We start from the raw sequence: 25,545 nt of genomic DNA, 5'->3' as shown, positions 1-25,545 counted from the left end.
AATAGATTTTTATTTACAAGATATATTCATGGATAATTTTTCAGCACTGACAATTGCAAAACCTTTTGTTCCAATTTTTCCCCTCCTTCCCCCACCCCCTCCCCCAGATGGCAGATAGACCAATACATGTTAAATATGTTGAAGTATATGTTAAATACAATATATGTATATATATTCATAGTTATTTTGTTGCACAAGAAGAATCAGACTTTGAAATAATGTACAATTAACCTGTGAAGGAAATAAAAAATGCAGGGGGACAAAAATAGAGGGATTGGTAATTCTATGTAGTAGTTCACACTCATTTCCCAGAGTTCTTTCACTGGGTGTAGCTGGTTCTCTTCATTATTGAACAAAAGGAACTGATTTGGTTCATCTCATTGTTGAAGAGGGCCACGTCCATCAGAATTGATCATCATATGGTATTGGTGTTGAAGTATATAATGATCTCCTGGTCCTGCTCTTTTCACTCAGTATCAGTTCATATAAATATCTCCAAGCCTTTCTGAAATCATCCCAACAAAGCATATTTTTTAAAAAAGAAATAGAATGAGAGAAAAAAATCAGCAAAATCTATCAAAATATTGGCAAAATTTGAAAATGTTTGCAATATTCCACACCAAAGAACTCTGTAAAAGTGAATGACGTATATTTTAACATATTTAACATGTATTGGTCTACCTGCCATCTGGGGGAGGAGTGGGGGGAAGGAGGGGAAAAATTGGAACAAAAGGTTTTGCAACTGTCAATGCTGAAAAATTACCCATGCATATATATCTTGTAAATAAAAAGGTAAAATGAAAAAAAAAAAAAGTGGATGATGTTGGTTTTGGTGTATTTTTTCATCTCTCTTCTTATTCTTTGTGGTTTTATAGCATATGCCTTTGATTATTTTGTAGTTGTTTTTCTTATCGTTTACATTGTTATAGTCATTTTGTATATTGTTTTCTTGATTCTGCTTACTAACTTTGCATTAGTTCATCAATATATAAAATCATTGTAGATATTGTTTTCTTGGCTCTGTGCTCTTCACTCTGTACCAGTTCATATAAGTATTTCCATTCTTCTCTGTAGTCATCATATTTGTCATTTTTTAGAGCATAACATTCCATTATATTCATGTGCTATAATTTGGTTATTCTTCAGTCAATAGGCATCTTTTTTGTTTCCAGTTTTTTGTCACCATAAAAAGTGCTTCTATAAATATTTTTTTATTTATAAGGCCTTTCTATCAATGACATCCTTGAAGTTATATAGTGGAGTCTGTGGGTCAAAGATATCAACATTTTAGTAATTTTATTTCCATATACCAAATTTGCATAAAACCAAATTGCTCTCCAGAATGGTGGTTCTAATTTACAACTCTACCAATAATATGGTAGTTTGCCTATCTTTCCACAAACTCCCTAATGTGAGGCCTAAAAATCTAATCATTAGATTAATAATCATTAATCTAGATTAAATATAGAGATATGTTAGATCTCCAACATAAACTTGAGAAAGAATTCCAAATGCAACATATTTGACATGTGATCATTTAGACTTTGAAGATCTTCCTTGGTAAATAAGCCCATTACCTCCCCCTCCTTGCCCTTCCCTCCACCCCCAACTCAACCCAATCTACTTTGGAAAGCTCTAATTTTTAGAAAGTTTTAAATTATACCAAGGCTAAATTTGTCTTTTTTTCTAACTTCCTCCCACTGTTCCCTCTGGGACCAAACAGAATAAGTTTATATGCTTCTTGGATGTGACAATCTTTCAGGGTTTTGGTTTTGGGTTTTTTTTTTTTCTTTAAGACAATTAGACTGTCTTCTTTAAGCCTTATCTTCCCCATTTCCTTCAACTGATTCTACATAGTATGGATTCGAGGGATTTTTTTAGAATAATTTTTTTCAATAAAAAATTGTCTTGCCTCCTTCCCACCCTCTCCTTAACTGAAAAATAAAGGAGGTGGGGGAGAATTGCATTGCAAACATATCTTGTCAAGGAAAAACAAATTGCCATATTGACTATGTAAAAAAAAATAATGCCTTATTCTATATTTTGAGTCCTTCACCACTTTATCAGGAGATGGGTCATTTTATGACTTAGGTTCTCTGGAATTGTGATTGGTCATTACTCTTATCAGAATTTCCAAGTATTTCAAGGTGTTCTGGCTTTACAATATTGCTGTCATTGTATAGTTTATTCTCCTGATTCTGCTCATTTCACTTTGTTTCATTTTATATCTTTCCAGGTCTGTCTGAAACCATCTTCATCATTTCTTCCTCTCTGCCCATCATTTACAGCATAATAGTATTCCATCATATCTGTATACCATAATTTATTCTGCCATTAATGATTTGATGAGTACAATTTAGTTTCCAATTTTTTGACACTGCAAAAAGAACTACTATAAATATCTTTGTACATTTTTAGAGTTTATTTTGCTTGGGCTTACTTCCATTATTAATCTGTCACCCTACTTATTTTCCTCCCCCATTCTCTTTCCCTCCTGTTTCTCTTCTTTTTTTGTACCCAATTCTCTGTGTTTCTGTACCCAACAATGTGTGTGTGTGTGTGTGTGTGTGTGTGTGTGTGTGTAATCTTCTTTGACAAGTTCAGAAGAGAGTGAAGTTCAAGGGTGATCCACTCTCCCTTTCCATTTCCTTCTTGTTTATACTTCTTGTTTAACCTGATTATGTGAGATTATTTACCTAAATATTACATAGCAGAACTACTTTGAGGCCCTCTAGTTAGATATTCTTTCTGACCTCTGATGATGATTCTGATGAGAGAACATTTGTATTATTTCATATTATAATATAAACAGTTTATCTTTGTTTAAAGTCCATTATGATTGTTTATTCATATTTACCTTCTTGTATTTCTCTTGACTCATATATTTGCACTTCAAATTTCTATACAATTGTCATTTTTTCATCAAGAACACTTGGAAGTTCTCTTCTTAATAAAAACCTATTTCCCCCTTTAGGATTTTACTATTTTTCTAAGTTATTCTTGACCATAAACCTATATCCTTTGTGTTCTAAATATCTTATTCCAAGCTCTCTGTTCCTTTCAAATGGTAGCTACTAAATCTTTTGTGATGAATTCAATGACTCTTTAGTACTTGAATTGTTTCTTTCTAGCTGTTTTTAGTATTTTTTCCCTTGACTTGGAAACTCTGGCTTTAGACTATTATGTTCTTGAGAGGTTTCATTTTAGGGTTTCTTTCAGGAGACAACTTAAATATCCATTTTGACCCTAGGTTCTAAGAGGTATGAGATGTTTTCTTTTATGCTTTCTTGAAATATGATGTCAAGGGTCTTTTTTTTAGATGACTAAAAGGTTTTTAAATTATTTCTTCTTAAACTGGGACACTAATACACTGTTGGTGGAGTCGTGAATTGATCCATCCATTCTGGAGAGCAATTTGGAGCTATGCTCAAAAAGTTATCAAACTGTGCATACCCTTTGATTCAGCAGTGTTCCTACTGGGTCTAAATCCTAAAGAGATATTAAAAGATAGAAAGGGACCCACATGTGCAAAAATGTTTGTGGCAGCCCTTTTTATAGTGGCAAGAAACTAGAAACTGAGTGAATGCCCATCAGTTAGAGAATGACTGAATAAATTGTGGTATATGAATGTTATGGAATATTATTGTTCTATAAGAAATGATCTGCAGGATGATTTCAAAGAGGCCTGGAGAGACTTATCTGAACTGATGCTAAGTGAAGTGAGCAGAACCAAGAAAATATTGTACACAACAACATCAAGATTATACAATGATCAATTCTGATGGATGTTCTTTTCAATAGCAAGGTGATTCAGGCCAGTTCCAATGGTCTTGTGATAAAGAGAGCCATCTGCATGCAGAGAGAGGACTGTGGGAACTGAGTGTGGATCACAACATAGTATTTTTACTTTTTTATTGTTGTTTGCTCACATTTTGTTTTCTTTTTCCTTTTTTCCCTCTTTGATCTGATTTTTCTTGTGATGGCTGTGGAAATATGTGTAGAAAAATTGTACATGTTTAACATATATTGGATTGCTTGTTTTCTAGAGGAAGGGTAGGGGAAGAGGGAAAAAATCTGGAACACAAGATTTTGCAAGGGTAAATGTTGAAAATTATCTATGCATATGTTTTGAAAATAAAAAGCTTTTAATAAAAGCTATCTGCATATATTTTGAAAACAGAAACTATTTTTTTAAAAAAACAATATGATATCAATTATAAACATGAAATCATACAAACAAATCTCCCCTATTATATTGGAGGAAAACAAGAAAAATAAATTGAAGAAATTATATTTTTAAAAAATTATCTCTCCTTGATTCATTTTCTAGGTGAGTTGTTTTTGTTATGAAACACCTTACATAACCTTCTCATTTTTTCAATCTTTTGAGTTTGTTTTAATATTTATTGCCATCTCACAGAATTGTTTTCTTCCATTTGAGTGATTCTAATTTTTCAAAAATATTACTGGTAAGGTTTTGTAACTTTTGTTTCAACATGTCCCTTTCTAATTTTTTCTTCCATGACTTTCATTTTTTTTCCAGTTTATTTTTAAGCATTCTCATTTTAAGTTATAACAATATTTTAAACTTTTAAAAAGGAAAACCTCTTGCTTTGTCTCTTCCAAAAATTTTAGTTGAATTTATATATGAGCTGCTTTTTACAATGAATCTTCCCTTGCAGATGTTTTGAAATGATTGTCTTTTTCTTTTTTTTTTTTAACCACAATAACTATTGATGATATTCTTTTTACCATAATAACTATTTATGATGTAATTCATTTTTTTCCCCTGATCATTCTTCCAGCCTACTTCCTGACTTTAGAATTTATATTACAGTTATAATCTATAATCTTTTGAAAGAAATGCTTAAACTGACTTTGTGTCCTTTAGGTTCTTAGTAACTTAGAGGTTAGTTTCCTTGGGGGTATTCAGTGTTATATTATTTCAGGATCTCAAAGTCAGTGCAATCTAGGGACCTGAAAGCTTCCAGTGTCCCAAAATCATCTGATTTAGGGCAAACTTGTTCTCTGCCTTTCTAGTCTGAGCTTTGCAAGTTCCTGAGCTGGGTTTGGGTCTGAGCAACATATTTGTGGACTTATCCTATTTTTAATTTTATTAATTTTATTAGACTGCTGCTGAACTCAGCTACTGTTAACCAACTAGAAAACTGCGAGTTCAGAGTGACAACTGTGGACTTCTAAGCAGAACTCAATCTAGTGTGTTTTCTGGATCAGTTTGGAGGGGAGTGGAACTTAACTATACTTCTGTCTTGGCTCTGGCTAGATTCAAAAGTCCTTTAGTCTAGTTGACTTCCTCAGAAAATTCTCTAGTTTATTAATATCATACTTAAAGTAAACATGATTCTCCAAATGTGGTCTGGAATAAGGCAAAGTACAGAGGGATTATTGTTTTCTTATTCTTTGACACTTTGCGTCTCTTAACATGATTCAAGATCACATTCACATTTATGACTACCACTATTGATTCACAAAATTTGCAATCCAAGTACACCTTGAAATCTTTTTCAGACAAACTGCTATCTACTATATTTCTTCTCTATTATACTTCCAAATCTATTTCCCAAGCCTACATTCAAATATTTATATTTCTTATCATTAAACTTAATCTCATAAATTCAATTTTCTAGATTGTTTTCAGCATCTTTTTTGATCCTGATATCCATTATATTAGTTATTTCTCCTTATTCCTTGCTTTGTCATCTGCAAATTTGATAAAGTTGTTATTTATGTTTTTTTCCACGTAACTGATAAAAATGTTAAAAAACACTGGTGTAAGTACTTTGAGCTCCCTATTGAAGACCATTTGAAATCATTCATGATCATCTTTAATGACCACTAAAATGGAATCATTCAACCAGATCCAAATTCAACTAATCATACTATCATCATATTCATATTTCTCCACATTTTCCAAAAAATTGCAAGAAATACTTTATTTTTAATAGTATTTTATTTTTCTAAATACATGTATAGTTTACAATATTCATTTAAGAAAAAAAAAACTTTGTTTCAAATTTTTCTCCCTCCCTCCTTTACCCTCCCCTCCTCAAGACAGCAAGTAATCTGATATAGATTAAATATGTGCAATTCTTTTAAACATATTTGTCATGTTGTACAAGAGAAATCAGATCAAAAGTGAAACAAAACCACCAGAAAGAAAAAACAATAATAACAATAAAAAGTGAAAATACTGTTTTGATCTACAGTCAATCTCCATGGTTCTCTCTCTGGATACATATGGTATTTTCCATTCGAAGGGTATTGGAATTGATTTGAATCACTGCATTGTTGAAAAGATTCAAGTCCATCACAGTTAATCCTCACATAATCTTCTTGTTGCTGTGTACAAATGTTCTCTTGATTCTATTCACATCACACAGCATCAGTTCATGTAAGTCTCTCCAGGCTTTTCTGAAACCAGTCTGTTCCTTAAAGAAACACTTTATTAAGCGTGTGTGTGTGTGTGTGTGTGTGTGTGTGTGTAGCTATAGCATTTAGTGCCATTTATTTAATGTTTTAAGATTTGCAAAGTGCTTAATTATCTCTTTGCTCCTTACAAAATAAGTGCTGCTATTATTATACCTATTGGAGGTTAAGCAAGATAAATGAATTGACTGTGGTCACACAACTAATAAGAGATTGGATTTTGAATCCAGGTCCAATACCAAGTATAGCACTATATCTCCATTTTGCTATATGCTTCTTTAGCTTAGCCTAAGGATCAAGGATTCACCAATCTATTCACCTAACAAGGAAAGAACAATTAAGAAAAATTTGTGAGTGATGGTTGGAAGGCAATAGATTTTTTTTTTTTTTCCATTGGAAGCTGAGCAAACTATTTTCTGGGGAAAAGTTGATGACGAGGTAATTAGATATGAGATTGTTGAGTTCTGCCCTAAAATGGAAAGTGAAGAGAGCTCTTGATAGGAATGGAAAAGTAGAGATGATGGGATCATAAACTAAGAGCTGGAAGAGAATAGTATTGATCATTTAGTCCAAACCCATACCATTTATAAATGAGAAAACTAAGTCCCAAAGAGGTTAAACATTGCCCAACATTACACAGAGTAAGGCAGTGACAGAGCTGAGAGTTTTACTTTCATCTTCTCACTCTAAATCCTATTCTCCTTTCACAGTATGATGCTCATGCTCCTTGGAAAATATGGATTCCCTATATGATAATTGTATTCCAAAGGACTTCCCTGTCTATAGACATTGGTCAAGCCAGGGCAAATTAGTAAATTAGGCCAACAGAGTGCCTCTGTTTTATTGTTCAGTATCTCTTTCAAGGCTTGGATATTACCCCAATTAATCTTACTTTCCAGAGAAAAGATTTTGTATACACTCTTTATGTTAAGATGTTCTTAATGTTTCTCTCCTTTTTTCCACTCTTTTCTTTCTTTTTTTTTGCATTCTAAACTTTGGTTAGACAAATGGAACTCCATTACTATTTGAAATTTAATGAAGGTAGTCTCCATCCTAATAATTTAGAACTTCTAGACTAATGGATGCTCCAAAAGAAAGAAGAACAGTGAACTGGAAATCATAGGAGCCAAGTTCAAATTCTTGTTCTGCCACTTTCTGCCTGTGTGACGGGGGGGAAGATTCCTCCCTTTTATTGGCCCCAAGTTTCCTCATCTGTAAAATGATGATGTTGGACTTGATGACCTTTGAAGTAGCTTCCTGATCTGAATCTATGATTATATTTTAACACCAAAGGAATGAAGAGTTAGATCAATAAATGAGGTGTAGATTTAGTACTAAGTAACATATCAAAGGCTGGTCCAACATATAGAGTATTTAATATAAATATGCTGAACAGTTAAGAAAATATGTTTGTCATTCAAATAACAAGGCAGTTGCTCTCTTTCCATGTTTGACTGATTTTTCCCAAATAATTTTCTCCAGGACACTAATATATGTGTTCCTGTCAGAGAAATTTTGTTTCTGTTTGCTTGTCTTAATAAAACATTGAATTTTTTTTTACTATTCTTGATGCTATCTGGTCCTTTCAAATTATTATTATTATTTAACCTTATATATAACCTTAATAGTATATATTAATATATATTAAAGTATAGGCAGTTATTTTCTTCCATGTTCTCTCAACATCCCTCCTGACTTTAGAATTCAGTTTTTACTCAGTTTGAACTTGATCTATCCAGAAATTGCTAAGACTGAGGTAACTGAGGTAAAGGTAAAGCTATGGGTGGGAATTTTTGTCAAGGGTTTCAGTTGTGATAGTATCACTGATGCTTCTATCATGCTAGACACATTTGAAAGGCAGGTTTAATATCCACTACTCAACACCCAAATACCCTAAACCATCCGTGTGTTTATTACTTCTCTAAAGTGAGTGAAGGACAGGAATAACTTCTTGGTTTCCAGTGTCTGGGAGTATCCTCTAAATTGATGATCTCAAACTCAAATATGTTTTATGTTGACTTAAAAAAACATGAATTAAAATTATTTATGTTTTATTATATTTTTATGGGGCAGCTAGGTGGAACAGTGGATAGAGCACTAGGCTTGGAATCAGGAAGACCTGACTTAAAATCTGGCATCATACACTTACTAGTTATGTGAGCTTGGGCAAATCACTTAACCATAATTTGCTTTAGGTCAGCTGTAAAATGGGGACACTGGAGAAAAAGATGGTGAACCGCTCACACATCTTTGCCAAGAAAATCCCTTGGACAAGTTCATAGGGTCACAAAGAATTGGACTGAATAACTACAACATTATTTGTTAATGTTAAATATTTCCAAATTACATTTTAATTTGGTTCTTACTGGGGGGTTTTGAAGTGGGCTTGTGGGTGGAGGCAATTAGTCTCTATTATAGATGATTGGATGGGTGGCACTTAGGAAAGTCAAATCTGGTTGAAGGAATGACTCTCTGTGCCAATCTATAAAAGAGCCAACAGACCAATCTCATTTCTTCCCTTCCCTTCTGTTTCTCCCATCTTCTCTGTTCAGGTCATTTTGGTGGATGAAAGATGAAAAGACTGAGGAAAACAAAGGTTCAATCTTTCAAATTTATCAATTTATTTTTTTTATTATAGCTTTTTATTTACAAGATATATGCATGGGTAATTTTACAGCATTGACAATTGCCAAACCTTTTGTTCCAATTTTTCCCCTCTTTCCCCCCACCCCCTCCCCCAGATGGCAGGTTGACCAATACATTTTAAATATATTAAAGTATAAATTAAATACAATATATGTATACATGTCCATACAGTTATTTTGCTGTACAAAAAAAAATTGGACTTTGAAATAGAGTACAATTAGCCTGTGAAGGAAATAAAAAATGCAGGCAGACAAAAATAAAGGGATTGGGAATTCTATGTAATGGTTGATAGTCATCTCCCAGAGTTCTTTCGCTGGGTGTAGCTGGTTTAGTTCATTTCTGCTCCATTGAAACTGATTTAGTTCATCTCATTGCTGAAGAGGGCCACGTCCATCAGAATTTATCCTCATATAGTATTGTTGTTGAAGAATATAATGATCTCCTGGTCCTGCTCATTTCACTCAGCATCAGTTCGTGTAAGTCTCTCCAGGCCTTTCTGAAATCATTCTTCTGGTCATTTCTTACAGAAGAATAATATTCCATAATATTCATATACCATAATTTACTCAGCCATTCTCCAATTGATGGGCACCCACTCAGTTTCTAGTTTCTGCCACTACAAAGAGGGCTGCTGTAAGTTTATCAAGTGATGTATGACAATTGCTTAACAAAAATCAGGACCAGACCTTCTCATCTTAGACCTGGACTCCAAATACAGGGGAGACAGACTTTTGTGCATTAAAAATGATAAAATAAAATAAATTTATTAAAAGGAAACAATGCAACGCTAGGTAATCTGATTTCTAATGGGAAGAAAGATTAGGGACTTTCCAAGTTGTGAGGCAAAGTTAACAAGTTCAATTTCCTGAATTCAGAAAAAGAGGTCTCCCACTTACCACAAGTGACTATAAATAAATTAAGGAACATGAAAATAACTGATAAATCAATATGGGGCCAGTTTTCAGATAAGACCTGTAGGTTGCTTGAGATGTACAACTGTGAAAAAAAAAACAAAACTCCTTAAATCAATCTTTGGCTCTGGATGGGTTTCTGATCAGCATAACCCAGGTGCTTGATTAAGGATCTCTAAGCTGAGAGGTAGGTGGTCTAATTTCCCAACCATGCAGGGCTGGGTTCAAATAATGCAAAAAAGGTTTTCTCCCAACTCTTACTATTGAATAAACTTTTCTCACAAGACAGAAATTGGACTCAACCCATAACTGAATAGAAACTAAGCTAGCTCCAGAATTGAGTCACAAGATGAAGTCAGTGTGTTTCACCCAATTCCCACAATTAACCTAGTTGTTCTAATACTCTCAATTCCGTCACTATAAACCAAAGTGCAGCAGAACTATATCCTGGAAACAACAGGGTATTGTGCACAGGCATTCTCCTTCCTCCAAAAGAACTGGGGTTTCTATCATGGGCACAAGCTTTTGGGACTTACATGTCCTTATCACAGCTTTCAGAACCCAGTTCAGTTACCTTAGAGTGGACCTTAGAGTGGGACCGCCCCAGAAATGGTAACAGTATGAAAAAGATAGACTTATGTTGTCCCTAGGACTCCGAAGGAGAGTTCATAGACGATGTTTCTGAATCCCTATCTCCTGGGTAGAGGAGGAAGGAATTTCCTTAAACGGTATCATTCCAGAATCTAACCCAGAAGGCAAGGGATATTTCAGGGAATGAATCTATTCTAGGGTTTACCTCAAGGGTAGTCAGCAATCAGGCACTTACTTCCAAGGAAATAACTGGTTAGAAAGTAATGTTTTAACCTACTGTTCTCTGACCCCAAATAGAACATGTACTCCATGACAATCCTTCAAAGACTTGTAGGTAACTGTAATGACCCCTGTGAGTCTTTTCTTCAGGCTATCCTTTTTTAGCTTCTTTAGCTAATTCTCAGCTGGCTTGAATTCTTCCACCTTTCTGATCACCTCCTTTGAATACTGTCTAATTGATCGATGTCCTTTCTAAACTGCAGTTCCTGAAATTGGACACAGCCCTCCAGGTGTGGCCCAGCATAGGACAGAACGAGAGGGACTGCTGCCTCCCCAGTTCTGGAAACTACACCTCTTTTAATGCAGTCTAAGATTGCATCAGTTTCCTGGCTGCCATATCGCCCTGATGACTCACATTAAGTTTGTGGTCTCTCGCAGAGGTTAATCCTGTTTATGTGGCCTCAGAGGACAGGGCTAGGACCATGGCATGGAGGTTTCAGAGGTAATTTTCAAGAGGATGTAACAGAAAACTTCTTAATAATGAAAGCTTTCCAAAAGTGGAATAGTTTGTCTCGGGAGGTAATGAGTTCCCTTTGTTAAAGGTCTTCACAAAGAGATTGGATGAGCAATCAGTCATCATGATATGGAAGAATAAACAGTATTGCTTGGGCTACAAGATATCTAAGATTCCTTATAACTCTGAGATTGTGTGATTCTGAGAAATAAATTATCCAATACAAATACCATTTCCCATGTGATCACAGTGGACAGAGTAGACTCATCTTCATGAGTTCAAATCTGACCTTAGATACTCCCTAGCTCTGTGACCCCGGGCAAATCACTTAACCCTGTTTGCCTCAGTTTCCTCATTTGTGAAATGAGCTGGAGAAGGAAATGGCAAAACACTCCAGTCTTTTTACCAGGAAAATTCCAAATGGGGTCATGAATGTTATGAAAAGACTGAAGAACAACAAAGTGTGGGTTCTCCCTTTCCAAAGTAAATGTCTTCTCTAAGAGCCTTCCTCTAGTGCCAATTTCTGGAATTAATTTTCTCTGCTTTTGAGGTATTGAATTTAAAGCAAATATCTCATGAGTGACCCTTTTCCTACCAGAGCACTGCTACTCTTCCTAACCTAGCATCAACTACATCCCTCAAGCTAAAGCTAAGAGTAAGAGAAACTTTAAAAAATCAACAGGTTTACTTTAAAACATGTCCAGCAAGTTATTTGTGTAGCATGACGGTAGCCAATACATCTTTAATAGGTATACACAAATGTTTGTTTGATCTTTCTCCACGGGCTTCTGTAGTCTTCTCCTTCCTATTTCCCTATTTTGCATATTCTCAGAACTTTTGCTGCCCTTTCTGTTTCCTGAATTTATTTCACAGAACTACTAAGTTCACTAGTACATGTCCTTCCTGTAGGTCTGTCTCTTATTACTATTATTGGCATCCTGGCAGAGAGGCCAGAATGCTGTTCTTGCAGTCAGAAAGGTTTAAACTTTTGCTTCTGCTGTGTACTATCCTTGTGACATTGGGCAAATGATTTAAACTTCTCTTACTCCCATTTCTGTTCATGTAAAATATCAATAATAATTAAATCTGCTATTTAACTTTCTAGGGTTGTTGAGAATCTCAGATTAAATAATGTATATTTATTTGTGACCCTGGCTCCCCAAAATTCTGGGCTCACACAGACCAAGTCCAGTCCTGGAGGCTGACCCTCAGAAAGTCAGTGTTTTTCTGCTTATTACCCTCCCCTCCAAAGTTATACTGAAGGGAAATATTCAAAATATAGCTCACCAGGACCAGGAGATCATTATATACTTCAACAACAATACTATATGATGACCAGTTCTGATGGACCTGGATGAGCAGCAATGAGATGAACCAAATCATTTCCAATGGAGCAGTAATGAACTGAACCAGCTATGCCCAGAAAAAGAACTCTGGGAGATGACTAAAAACCATTACATTGAATTCCCAATCCCTATATTTATGCCCACCTGCATTTTTGATTTCCTTCACAAGCTAATTGTACAATATTTCAGAGTCTGATTCTTTTTATACAGCAAAATAATGGTTTGGTCATGTATACTTATTGTGTATCTAATTTATATTTTAATATATTTAACATCTATTGGTCATTTATATTTTAATATATTTAACATCTATTGGTCATCCTGCCATCTAGGGGAGGGGGTGGGGGGAAGGAGGGAAAAAATTGGAACAAGAGGTTTGGCAATTGTTAATGCTGTAAAGTTACCCATGCATATAACCTGTAAATAAAAGGCTATTAAATTAAATATATATATATATAGAGAGAGAGAGAGATAGATAGATAGATAGATCACTTCTTAGTTTCCCCAAATGTGGTCAACAGGGTTTTCAGCTCCTGCACAAATACTCAATGTATTATCTGGGCATTGGGTATGTGACAGCCTTTATTGCCCACTTATCTCCCACCCCTAACCCCATAAAAAGGATACAAAGGACCCATAGATGTTCATGAACAGATACTGAAAGATGATTCCTCTCAGAAGGAAAATACAAGGAACAAAAGAACTAGCCTTCATGTGGGACCTGGCCAGATTGAGCATCTCATTACAGATAGATAACAGCAGGGAGGATTAGCAAGGTCCAGATCTTCTTTACCTCTGCCCACAACAACATGACACCAGTCTTCCAAGTGCAGGGTGGTCCTCCTCCTTGTCCAGAAAGAACATTGTGGGAGAGAGCTCTTGGCAGTACACTACTAGTCAAACGCACGAATTCAGAAGTGGGGTTATCTGAGACAGCTCCAAAGCTAAAGAATCTAGCCTTTCTCTAGCTCAAAGGCTAATTTATAGGATAATGGTTATCAGTCAACAAGTATTTATTAAGTGCTTATTGTGTATGCTAGATACTCTGCTAAACTCTAGGGATACAAAAAAGGCAAAAGCCTAGTCCCTGCTCTTAAGGAGTTCATAATTTAATGGGAAAGACAACGTACAAATGATATACATTTTTATACATATATATGTGCTTATTCATATACAGATCCAACAACAACAATAAACCCCCAAATAAAATACAAAAGGCTCGGGGATGTCCACAAATGGATACTGAAACATACTCCCTCCCAGAAGGTAAACGTACCAATCAAGAATATAAAAATTATATAATTATATGAAATACATATAATTATGAATATAATCATAATGTACATTGCTTTCTTAGAGAAGGGAAATTTTGAGTAGATGTAGACAGATCTATATATCTATCTGTCTCTCTAGCTATCTGCCTATGAAGAACAATTTTCCCTTCCACATTGTGACTTTCCCCATCATAGTTTTGATATATCACAAATTGGCATAAGAAATTAAATGGGAACTTTGGGGGAGTTTTTTGGAAGGTGTGGACCACAGTGAAGGCCAGCAGATGACACAGAACCTATGCCCAAATGCTTAACCCAAATATTATAAATACCATAAAAGAAAAAGAAAGACTTCTCTATTATGAGGGGAGGAACAAAAATTTTACATGGATTTTCCAGATTGAAGACGAGGTAACTGAAATTACAGAGGAAAGATACTAGTTAGGTGGGGAAGTGGGAACCATGAAATGCTACCTAGGAAATTAAAAACCCTCCTTCCATACACAAAGTTTGGATTCAAGAACAATTGAACTCTCTTTTCAGGCCTTGTACAAGGACATGGGTTTGATATTTCTCCTATAAGTTGCTCCTGGGAGTAGGGGAACTATTACAAAGGGCTATTTATTCTGCGGGAAGTACCAGAGGGAAGGGATGGAGAAACTGACGGTTCCTTTTAAAGGAGGCGGCTCTTCCAAAAAAGAGTCTAATTCTACTTCCCACTCACTCTTAGCTGCCAGTCATGCTGGAGGCAGTCCCTGGGAGCCAATCAGAGGAGTTCCTCTCAGCCAAGTGCCAATGTGCAAGCTGATCTTCCTGGGAAGTGCAGCCTTTACAAACCTCCCAGACGTGGAGTGATGAATAAAATAAGCATTATGATCCCATCAAATAACAGGTGGGACAGAGTGTACAGAGCACAGGCCCTGGAGTCAGGAAGACAGACCTCAGACACTTTCTAGCTGTGTGACCTAGTTTGCCTCAGTTTCCTCATCTGTAAAATGAGCTGCATAAGGAAATGGCAAATCCCTGCAGCATCTTGGCCAAGAAAACCCCAAGGGGGGGTCAAATAGTCAGTTATAAATGAACGGCAGCAATCATCTCATCAAAGTGATGGGGAACTCCTTAGTTTGGTCTGAGGTTCCCCCAGTACTTGTTATTATAGCCTCAGTCCGGTGGGAGAAGGAACACCTATCGAACTACTTCAGGCTGTAGAGCTTGGGAAACAGCAGCCATTCAGAGAGAGAGACTCCAGCCCCAGCTCGCTACCTCAGCCTCTTGTCAGCTCTGTGACTCCCTGCTCCCCCGGGAGTGAGCCTGAGATGTAGCTGGCAACAACGAAAGGGAAGTCACTGCTCTGCTCCTTCATTAGAGCTAAGGAAGAACATGCCCTCACTATGGAGGTAATAGGACACCTGTTAGCAGGAGGAAAGAGTAGGAACATTCTCTGCGATCTACCTGTCCTGGGTTTCTTTCAGGAGATTGACTATTAGAAGGGAATAAATTCTAATCGTTATGTGGAGAATATAATTTGTGATTTCATTGAGGGGGGGATTAAATTTGCCCAATCTCCAAGAAAACCACTGAGGCAGAGCTCTGAGCCAATAGCTTTATATAAATGTCCATGGTCTCATCTAAGGAATGAAACGCAGACCCTCTTCATGGTCTAAGAGGCTCCTGGTCCCGAGGACTTTGTTTTTTATAGGGCTTGACATCCAAAATATACCAAAGAGACATGGTAGAATATATAATTTCACTGGTTGATACACCTTGCTTTTGAGGGCCAAAAAGGCCATATCAGCCAGGAAGGTGGGGAGGGAAAGGGCTGGGGGGAGGAGGGAAGGAGGGAAACTGGAGGTGGGGAGTGTCACAGTTGGACGAAGCAGGGAGCATCTCCACTAAGTGGTTCATCTGTTCATGTTGGGCAAGAGAATGTGGTCCAGAGGTACAAAAATAAGTTGGGGGAACTTTCCAAAGAATCAAGGCATCCCACCCGTGTTGGGTTTGGACATGGAATTTGAGTAAACTGGGATCCGATATCTCTGTCAGCATTCTTGTGGTTGTGCAAGTGAGCCTCATAATTTGGTAAGCAAATTGTAAACACTATTTTAAAGTTTGAGGTCCATGAAGGTCAACTAAAAGAATCTGTCTTATCTAATTATCCCTTTATGATTTATATAAAATATCAAACTAATTAATACTGATTAGAATAGATTAGAATAGAATAGAATAGAATACTGATTAGAATTAGAATAGAATTAGAAAAATGAATTATTTTTCACACATTACTATCTAACAGAGATATATTTATAACTCCCATCTTTCACAATCTCTCATGGATTGGTTGTAAATTCTATGAAGACAGGGTCCGTGACTTAAATGTCTATAATTTTTCTAACACTTAGCATAGTGGTTGGTACACAGTAGGCACTTAATATATGATTGCTTGAAGAAATAAAGGAATGGCTTGGAGAAAACTTCTTTACCTTATTGCCTCTCCTAGCCCTGAGTTTTTGACGATCTCTGTTCCTTCCATGTTTAACTGTGGTCTGATGATGTGTCAATGCTGTTGTTGTTCCTCAGAGCTTCTAATTCCTTTCCTCCTCCTGCAGGCTTCAAATCCTCTGTGGCAATCCCGGGGTTCCACCACAGTGTCCTCAGGGGGACGGTTCCGTTGCCCATCCTGTAGGCATGAGGTTGTCCTGGACAGACATGGTGTGTATGGACTGCAGCGCAATCTGCTGGTGGAGAACATCATTGACATTTACAAGCAGGAGTCTTCACGGTGAGTCCTAATTTTCTCCCTTAATGTTCTGTAGATTCATATTCAGCATTTACAAAGTACCTACTGTTTGCTGATACTTGTGGTAGGTCTTGGGAAAAAATACAATGTTTAAATAAATCCTGGTATGGACTTCATAGAATCTGGACTAATGGAAAGTTAGCCACAAATATAGATGCTATCATTCATTCATTCAATAAATATTTATTAAGCACCTACTACATGCCAGGCACTGTACTAGGTTCTGGGGATACAAAAAGAGGTAAAAACATTACCTATTATCTTTTTTATTTTTTATTTATTTTTACTTATTTAAAATTTTTATTTTCCCCAATTACATGTAGAAACAACTTAATTTTTTTTTTTACATATTTCCTTATGAGTCATATTGGGAAAGAAAAATCAAAACAAAAGGGAAAAACCATGAGAGAAAAAAAAAACCAGAAGAAAATGGAAAAAAAGTGAACATACACATGTGTTGATTTACATTCAGTCTCCATAATTCTTTCTCTGCATTTGGATAGCATTTTCTTTCCAAAATTTATTGGGGTTCCCTCGGATCACTGAACTGCTGAGAAAAAACAAATCCATCATAGTTGATTGTTGCACAATCTTGCTGTTGCTGTGTACATCTTTTCCTGGTTCTGCTTGTTTTGCTCAGCATTAATTCATGTAAATCTTTCAAGATCTTTCTAAATTCAGCCTGTTCATCACTTTTTTATAGAATAATAATATTCCATTACTTTCATATACCATAACATATTCAGCTATTCCCCCCCCCCCCCATTGATTGGGATTTACTCATTTTCCAGTTCTTTGCAAAAAAAAAAGGAAAAACTATGACAAACATTTTTGCACATATGGGTCCTTTTCTCTTTGACAGTCCCTATTCTCAAGGGAATTACAATCTAGTAGGGGAGAAACTATGCAAACAAATATATACAAAGCAAGCTATATATGAGAAAATAGGAAATAATTAATAGAGAGAAGGTATTGGAATTCTAAGGGGAAGGCTTTCTTTAGAAGGTGAGATTTCACTTAGGACTTGAAGGAAGCCCAGGAGGTCAGTAATCAGAGTAGAGGGGAGTGGGGAGAGCATTTCAGGTATGGGAAAAAGCCAGAGAAAATCCCCGGAGCCAAGACATGTGAGTTCTTGTTTATAGAATAGTCTGGTGCCACTGTATTAAAGAGTACATCAGGGAATAATGTGTAAGAATAATGAAAGGTTAGGAAAGGACTAGGTTATGAAGGACTTTGAATGTTAAAGAGAGCACTTTGTATTTGATTTGAGAGGCAACAGGAAGTAGCTGGAGTTTATTGAGAGGGGGATTGGGATGATGTGAATGGACATGAGTTTTAGGAAAATCACTTCAGTGACTGAGGAAGGCTACCCAATAGCTTGCTATTGCAATAATGTGGGTTTAAGGTGTTGAGGGCTTGTACCAGGATGATGGCATTATCAGGGGAGAGAAGGGAACATATTGGAGAGATGTTGCAAGAGCAAAATTTGTGACAGCTCAGACATGGTGGGTAATGAGAGTAGAGAATCCATCATGACTCATAGGTTTCAAGCCTAGGTGTTGCCTTCTATGATAACATGGAAGATAGGGAGGGGGGCTGGGGAAAGAAAGACAATAAGTTCGGATTTGGAGTTTAAGATGATTGATGGATATCTAGTTCAAGATGTCTGAAAGGCAGTTGAAGATGTGAGATCAGATTGGGAAGGGCAGGTAGGAGGATAGAGGATGAAGAACTAAGTTTAAACCCAGCCTCAGACACTTATGAGCTGTGTATCTCTGGGCAAGTTATTTGACCTGTTTGCCTTAGTTCCTCATCTGCAAAAAATGAACTGGAGAAGGAAATTGCAAACAACTATTTGCCAAGAAAATCTGAAATGGGGTCACAGAGAGTTGGACAAGACTGAAATGAGTGAATTGTAGAGAGATTGTTGCAAGACAGGCAGATTTGAGTCATCAGGATTGAGATGGTACTTAAAGGCAGGGGAGCTGATAGTTTATCAAGTGAAGAAATATAGAACAATAACAGAAAAAAAGAGGGCCTAGAACCTTGAGAAACACTTAAGGTTAGAATGCATGTGATATTCTGAACAATCAGGTAGATGAAGAATGTCTATTGAGTTGATGGACAGTTGGATGGGCAATCCATAAATCTGGCCCATTAGTACCTATATTTGTATGGACACTGCATAGACAATGAGCGGGGACCAAAAAATGAACAAGCTAAAGGAGAGCAGACTAGAATGCCTTTGGGAATGACTCCCAAATTTCTCCCTAAAAAGGGGCCATTTTGTTAGTTCCAATATTCTTCTGGCAATCATTCCTGGTGATGACTTGAAGAATACCATAGCTCTGAAGAATTCATTTTGAGGATTAGTCAAAGGATCATGGAGAGAAGTATGGGGAGCATAATACATTAGCATCCCAGAACTAAATGAGATAATGTCAGAGAGATGAAAGGCTAGGAAAGAAGATGGGCCTGACATGTACTAAGAAAGAGAAGGATAAGAAAATATGGGGGCAGCTAGATAGCACAGTGGATAAAGCACCAGCCCTGAAGTCAGGAGGACCTGAGTTTAAATCTGGCCTCAGACACTTACCACTTCCTAGCTATGGGATCCTGGGCAAGTCACTTCACCCCAATTGCCTCAAAAAATTTATTTATTTATTTATATACTCCTCCATTGGCAGCAATGCAATCAGGGAAAATAACAAAAACAAACTTGAGGAAAGAATCCAGTGAGTTTGGTGGATCCCTAAGGGAAGATTGACAGAATTCATGGAAAAGGGGCACCCAAAGTTGAGGGTGACTTGTGCATCATTCAAGGGAGCACACAACCAGGAACTTGAGGATCCATTGAAAAAGTGTGCATGATAGAGAGATACTTTTGCGTCCAATGGTACACATTTGCTTTCTAGCTAACTTGAATGATTTAGGAGATGATCTCAGACCTTAAACGAAGGTGAATACAATTGGCCCTTGAGGAGAATGAATTCAAGTGTCAATCTCAGCCCTTATTTCTACCCATAACTTGTAGATAAAAGGAGCTAACTTTGCATCCAGGAACACCTACGTTTAAGCCCCCTTCTGAATGTCTTCTGGTTATGTGAGCCTGGACAAATCATGCTCTCGGAGCTCTTGAAAACTTTCTGTTACAGAAGTTCTAACCTGTACTGGTAGAGGGAGTTTCCTCATATGACAGTTCACTAAATCAACGAAATCACAGATCCAGTCTCTAACCTCTTCCTCCTACACAATCTGTTTGGCAGACCTGGGGAGGGCCATTGTCCTGGAATTGTTTAAGAGATTAGACAAAGGTTCCAGACATATAGCCCAGCTCCTGCCTTCTGTTCTGGCTGGCTTCAGCAGTCACCTTTTGGCTGTACTTTCTCATCTGTTCAAACCTGTCTTTGTTAACCCCCGGTTCTCCCCGATGATCCCTCTGCTACCACTGCCCAGGCCTCTGCATTCTAAAGCAGAGCAGCACCTGATGTGCGAAGAGCACGAGGAGGAGAAGATTAACATCTATTGCCTGAGCTGCGAGGTGCCCACCTGCTCCCTCTGCAAGGTGTTCGGTGCTCATAAGGACTGCGAGGTGGCCCCTCTGCCCAACATCTACAAACGCCAGAAGGTAAAACCCTCCAGTGTGAGCACAGAGACGTGGTCTGGAGGTCCCTGTCTTCCCCAAACTCCGAGCTATGGAACCATCCTCCACCCACCTTCCCACAACCTCCAAATTTGGTTCAAAATGCCCGAGAGCCACCTCCCTCCTTTTATAGCCTCTGAAAACAACTTCCCTGGGTTAGATTTTCTTAAGTAGTTTCCTAAGGATACCCTCCCCAGGCAAAAATCCCTTCACTGCTTCTGTTGCTGACCGTCATTGGCTATGTGTCTAAAGGGTGGGGGTGTCTTCACCTAGAAGTGGGAATACCTAGGTATAGAATCACTTTGCTCCTGACCTACGTGGCAGAGTGAGCTGAGCGACGGCATTGCCATGCTGGTAGCTGGAAATGACCGGGTCCAAGCAGTCATTACTCAGATGGAAGAGGTGTGCCAGACTATTGAGGTAAGTGTGGGGCACCTTCAGGGGAAGTGGTGGACGGGGCGAGGGACTGCTGCTATGGTAAACAGGGAATCTGGTGGGGAAATGGGCAGAGAAAAGTGCACAAGACACGGGATCAGGACCAGGAATTCCTTTGTGTGTTGAAGAACTGCTTCTTGTGCCTTTCCCTGGCCCTCTTTGATCTCTCCAGCTCTTCTTCCCTCCCTCTCTCCCTCCCCGCCTTGGAGGTTAGACTATTAGGTGGGATCAATCCTGTGTGGGGTAGGTTGCATCTATGAATGCACGTGGGTATGTGACGCCCCTCAGCTCTGTGACTCTCTGTGGTAGCTGACTCAGGGCGGGCCCTGATAGCGTGGGTTCCAGGAGTCCCTCTGGGCTTTTTCTGGGTGCCTGAGACCCTTGGCTCTCAGAAAGACTCCCCCTTCCCACATCTCCACCCCAACCTCAGGACAATAGCCGCAGGCAGAAGCAGCTACTGGGACAGAGGTTTGAGACGCTGTGTGCGGTGCTGGAAGAGAGGAAAGCAGAATTGCTTCAGGTCCTGGCCCGGGAGCAGGAGGAAAAGCTTCAGCGGATTCGAGGGCTCATCCGTCAATATGGAGACCATTTGGAGGCCTCGAGCAAGCTTGTGGAATCTGCCATTCAGTCCATGGAGGAGCCACAGATGGCTCTCTACCTCCAGGTGGGGCAACTACAGGAGCAGAAGGTCTTAGTGACTGTTAGAGAGGGAGCGGGGTGGGATATGCTCCTGAGATTATGCTTAGGTTAGGCCGGTGAGGGAGTCATCTGTTAGGCTCACTTTTGCTTTCTCTTTCCCCCCTGTAGCAGGCCAAGGAGCTGATTAAAAAGTGAGTCTGCTGTGTTGGGTTTCACTCTTAATCGGGCTGCAGAGATTGGTAAAGAGGAAGAGGGAGGAAGAGAATATATGTGTATGTGATGATCTGTGTCTGAGCTGTCCTGCCGGGAGCAAGAAGGGATGGGGGGGTCCATTTTGGGGCCTGGGCTGGAGGATCAGGGCAGGCTTAGGAGTCTCAATGAAGGAGACCTCCTTAAGGGCATCTCAGGGTTGAGTTGAGCCCACTGTTGTAGGGTTGGGGACATGGCAAAGGTGGAGTTGGCTGGTCGGCCAGAACCAGGCTATGAAAGCATGGAACAGTTCTCAGTGAATGTGGAACATGTGGCTGAGATGCTCCGGACAATCGACTTCCAGACTGGTGAGAGACCTGGGGAGAAACCGATAGGCTGAAGTGCTTGGACCAAAGGAAAGAGAAGGGGGTGGTGGTGGTGAATTGGAGGTAATTTACTGAGATATGATCATAGATTTAGAGAGAGAAGGGACCTTTGAGGTCATCTCCTCCCACTCTCTTATTTTCCTTTTAGGAAATTGAAACTCAGAGATGTGACTCATCTAAAGTCACACAGATAGAACCAGTATCATAAGATGATAACTCTAGAAGTAGAAGGGACCTTAAAGGTCATCTAGTTCAATCCCCTCCCTCTTTTTACACCTAAGGAAACTGAGTTCCAGCAAGGTGAAGTGAATTGTCCAAGGTGGCACAAGAAGTAAGTCTCAATGATAGGATTTGAACCCAGGATTTTGAACCCTATCTGATAGTAGGCATCAGATAGGTAGATAGTTCTGCACCCTCTAAATCATGTTGTCCAGTTCAGTTTGGAGCTAATTAAAGGGACATGAAGGAGCTGAAGATTGGAGATGATAGAGTCCAAGCCTATGTAATTATAATTTTTATATTTGCCCCAGGGGGTTCTGGGGAGGAAGAAGAAGAGGAGTTGGTGCTGGAAGGCGAAGATGGCAGTGCCGGCGCTGAGGAAGAGAAACTGGAGGCTTCTACTTAGGGTAAATGAGCCCTAGTAGGTTGTTGAAATGCCTTTCCAAAGACTGATGCAGTAAAAATAATAGGGGGTCAGAGCTCAAGCAGGTGGTGGATTGGCCCTTCTCGACTGGTTTCCAGCAGCCATAGAGCTAAAGTATCCGGGGAAGCTAAGGGATCAAACCCTCTGGGAAGCAAGTGCCTCTCTTGCCCCTATATCCCAGAGCCCGGAGTTTCTGAAGAATAATGTCCTCTCTATCCTTTCCCTCTCCCGGCCTTTTCTAAGGGGTTGGTTGTGGGAGATGCTGTTCAAGCACTGCACCAGAGGGGAGGTTCAGTGTCTTCTGGTCTACACTGAGTTGGGTGCAGCGTCTGGGGTCCTCTCGGCACCTCTTTAAAGCGCCCACCCACCTAGCCTTTCCCTTGAAACAGGTCTGCGCGGAGCGCCTTAAGAAAACCTCCGCGGTTCCGGCAGGCACAGAAGAAAAACTCCGAAGACAGGGGAGAGAACGCGTCTCCCAGCTGCCCTGAGGCTCAATAAAGGATGTTTGCCTTCTGGGGTCCGAATTCTCTGCTTGTGTCCCCGTAGCCTCGCGGCCCCGTGCCCAATCCCCGATCGCGCGCTCTATTTTCCCCACTCCCAAAGATCACTGTAGCCCCGCTCCCTCGCGGTCTCTTTTTAAGTTGGGGTCTCTCAACCACCCAGGGAAGAAGCTCTACCCAGGTCAGACCTTAGCTGGAGACAGAGGGAGGGGGCTGCGGGTCACTGCTTACTCAGGTTTGGCGCGGGCGGGATTGTAGACCGACTGATAGCCCCGAAACCCTGAGGGTCAGCTTTCAGCGGGGTCTAGGATTGGGAAATGGATTTGTAACGGGTTTCTGAGAGTCGGAGAGGGATCTGTCCCCGCTTCCCCTTACTCTAGGCTAGTCGGAAGGGGTTCCACAGAAAGGGTTTGGGTCTGGCTCTGCAGAGGGGTTTGAGCCAGGATCTCAGCGCGGTGTCCGCCCCCCCCCCTCGGCCCCCGCCCCAAAGAGGGAGACACCGACTCTTCAACGCTTTTATTAGAAGACAGAAGCATGGTCCTCAGAAGGGAGCCGGCCCCGGCCGCGCCGCGCACAGTTCCGGGGGCTTCCAAGACTGGCTCCGAGACCGGTCCCAAGACCCAAGACGGCGCCGCCCCTTAGGTCCCAGCGGGCAGAACGGGGTTGGCCAGGCCGGGTTCACTTGCCCACCGAGTCCAGGATGATCCGGTTCTGCTTGGCTTGCTCCCTCTGGCTCTGCGACCGTGCCTGTGCCAACAGGGTCCTCATCAGGTGGAAGGTCAGGTCGATGGAAACGGGAGATTCGTCCCGTTTGGGTTTGGAGCGGTAGCTTAGGGGCGAGAAGAGGGCGCCTGTCCCAGCGGCCAAACGCGGGAAACGTTCGGTCAGGAGGAGGAGGGCACGGGCTCCCCCGGCCGGACTCCTGGGACTCCACCGCAAACTCCGGTCCAGACCCTCGTCCCGGGGGGACACGGCCTCTAGAGGCCCCCGGCTGCAGGTGCTCGGGCGCAGCTGGAGCGAGAGCAGCAGCAGTGCCGCCCACAGAACCGTGCGCCCCGGCCGTCTCATGGCGTGGGTGCCGCCGCTGCGGGTCCCTGGGAGGCACACACACAAGGGTAGGGCTCGCGGAGGGCTGGCTGGTGGGGGGCTGGGGGGCGGCGGGCTCAGCGCTGCCCCGGGCCCTGGCCACTCGTCCCCCAGCATATCCCCCCATCGCAAGCTCGGGCACCGCGTGCCCTGCCCGACCGCGTCCGCCGCGTGCCCCGATAGCGGCTGAAGCCCGACGCACGCCCCAGCCACCCTTTTCTCTTCGATGGGAGATGCGGGCTGGGACACGTCCCGCGGCGGAACCATCCCACCTCCCCGCCCGCCCGGGAAGGGGACTAGGCTCCCAGCAAAGCAGCCGGGAGAGCAAGCAAGGAAGCGCCGGTCCGGGAGGCGCCGGCGGGGGTCGGTGCGCTCCCAACGAGCCACTCACTGGTTTCTCCGAGGGTGTTGCCGTGGGGGGGCCGGGCAGCAGAGCTTCGGTCACTGTCCCAATGGAACCGGAGTCCGGGAGCCCGGGGCTGGTTGCCAGTGCCTGGGGAAGGCGGGTAGTGTCCCGGGGCTGCTGCCAGATTTATATAGGGACGGGGCAGCTCCGATTGACGTCAGCGAAGGACATGCACTGACTGTAGATGAACTGACAGAACCGCAGCTCGCTGCGGGGCGAGGAGCGCACTGCCCCCCTCCTCCTCACCCGGGACGAGACCCCCTGCATGGAAATACCGCCGGCTACCTCTAGGGGTAAGCTCCCAGGAAGGAACCTAGAGTCCGCAGGGATAGAGGGGTGGGACCGAAGGACCCAGGCAGACCTCGCACCGTTTCCAATTAAGTAAACAGCATCTTCCCCTTCTGCGCCCTGCTCCCGGGGGAAAACCTCTACTAATAAGGGAAATGTTTCCTTGCCGAGAAGGGGAAACCTAAAAGCAAACCAACAGCAAAATTGTGGAGCTGTCCGTGGTTCTTACCACGGCTTCCTTTCCCCCAGTCTCAGCAGAAGAGGAATCTGAATTGTAGAGAGGGGACAATACAGTTGGCACACAGCTCGAATAGCCCACGCTTCCAGGTGTGCAGCCAGAGACCGGGTCCAAAGGCTGTCCTCATGGGCAACAAGGACCAAATGAATCCACGGAACTGATCCTCTTTTTCCCGAAAGCTCCCTACCATGAGTACTTCTCTAGATGCCTAAAGGTCCAGGCCCTTTTAATTGAGGAATTAAAAGCAGATAGTCTTGGACCCCAGGAAATCCCCATACCAAAGGGGGCATATTTTGATGACTCCATTACCCCGGGAAGATGAAAGTTATACAAAAAAGAATTACTCA

General features: G+C 40.8%; 2 protein-coding genes across 3 annotated transcripts in view; one reads left to right on the top strand and one right to left on the bottom strand.

Annotated features, from left to right (window-relative positions):
• Nucleotides 1-23,204, top strand: part of TRIM54 (tripartite motif containing 54) — a 33,550-nt gene extending 10,346 nt beyond the window's left edge. The window contains exons 2-9 of the mRNA XM_003767118.4: nucleotides 16,555-16,727; nucleotides 20,202-20,373; nucleotides 20,713-20,808; nucleotides 21,254-21,487; nucleotides 21,631-21,653; nucleotides 21,895-22,019; nucleotides 22,568-22,663; nucleotides 23,070-23,204. Coding sequence (XP_003767166.1) covers nucleotides 16,555-16,727; nucleotides 20,202-20,373; nucleotides 20,713-20,808; nucleotides 21,254-21,487; nucleotides 21,631-21,653; nucleotides 21,895-22,019; nucleotides 22,568-22,662 — 918 coding nt within the window. The 3' untranslated portion in view covers nucleotide 22,663; nucleotides 23,070-23,204. The remainder of the gene's footprint in view (nucleotides 1-16,554; nucleotides 16,728-20,201; nucleotides 20,374-20,712; nucleotides 20,809-21,253; nucleotides 21,488-21,630; nucleotides 21,654-21,894; nucleotides 22,020-22,567; nucleotides 22,664-23,069) is intronic.
• Nucleotides 23,205-23,681: 477 nt separating this feature from the next.
• On the bottom strand, nucleotides 23,682-25,451 carry UCN (urocortin). Of its 2 annotated transcripts, XM_003767091.4 has the most exons (2): nucleotides 24,658-25,451; nucleotides 23,682-24,274 (listed from the first exon to the last, which is right to left on the bottom strand). In XM_003767091.4, exon 2 carries the CDS (start codon nucleotides 24,246-24,248, stop codon nucleotides 23,859-23,861), a length of 390 nt encoding a protein of 129 aa, XP_003767139.1. In that variant the 5' UTR covers nucleotides 24,249-24,274; nucleotides 24,658-25,451; the 3' UTR covers nucleotides 23,682-23,858. The 2 variants fall into 2 exon arrangements, with proteins under 2 accessions (XP_003767139.1, XP_031807221.1); XM_031951361.1 differs by lacking the exon at nucleotides 24,658-25,451 and having other exon boundaries at nucleotides 23,682-24,622.
• Nucleotides 25,452-25,545: the final 94 nt, after the last annotated feature.

This window comes from Sarcophilus harrisii, chromosome 2 (assembly GCF_902635505.1).
Source record: "Sarcophilus harrisii chromosome 2, mSarHar1.11, whole genome shotgun sequence".
In the NCBI taxonomy this organism is placed as follows: Eukaryota; Metazoa; Chordata; class Mammalia; order Dasyuromorphia; family Dasyuridae; genus Sarcophilus; species Sarcophilus harrisii.
This window is presented reverse-complemented; position numbering and strand designations above follow the sequence as displayed.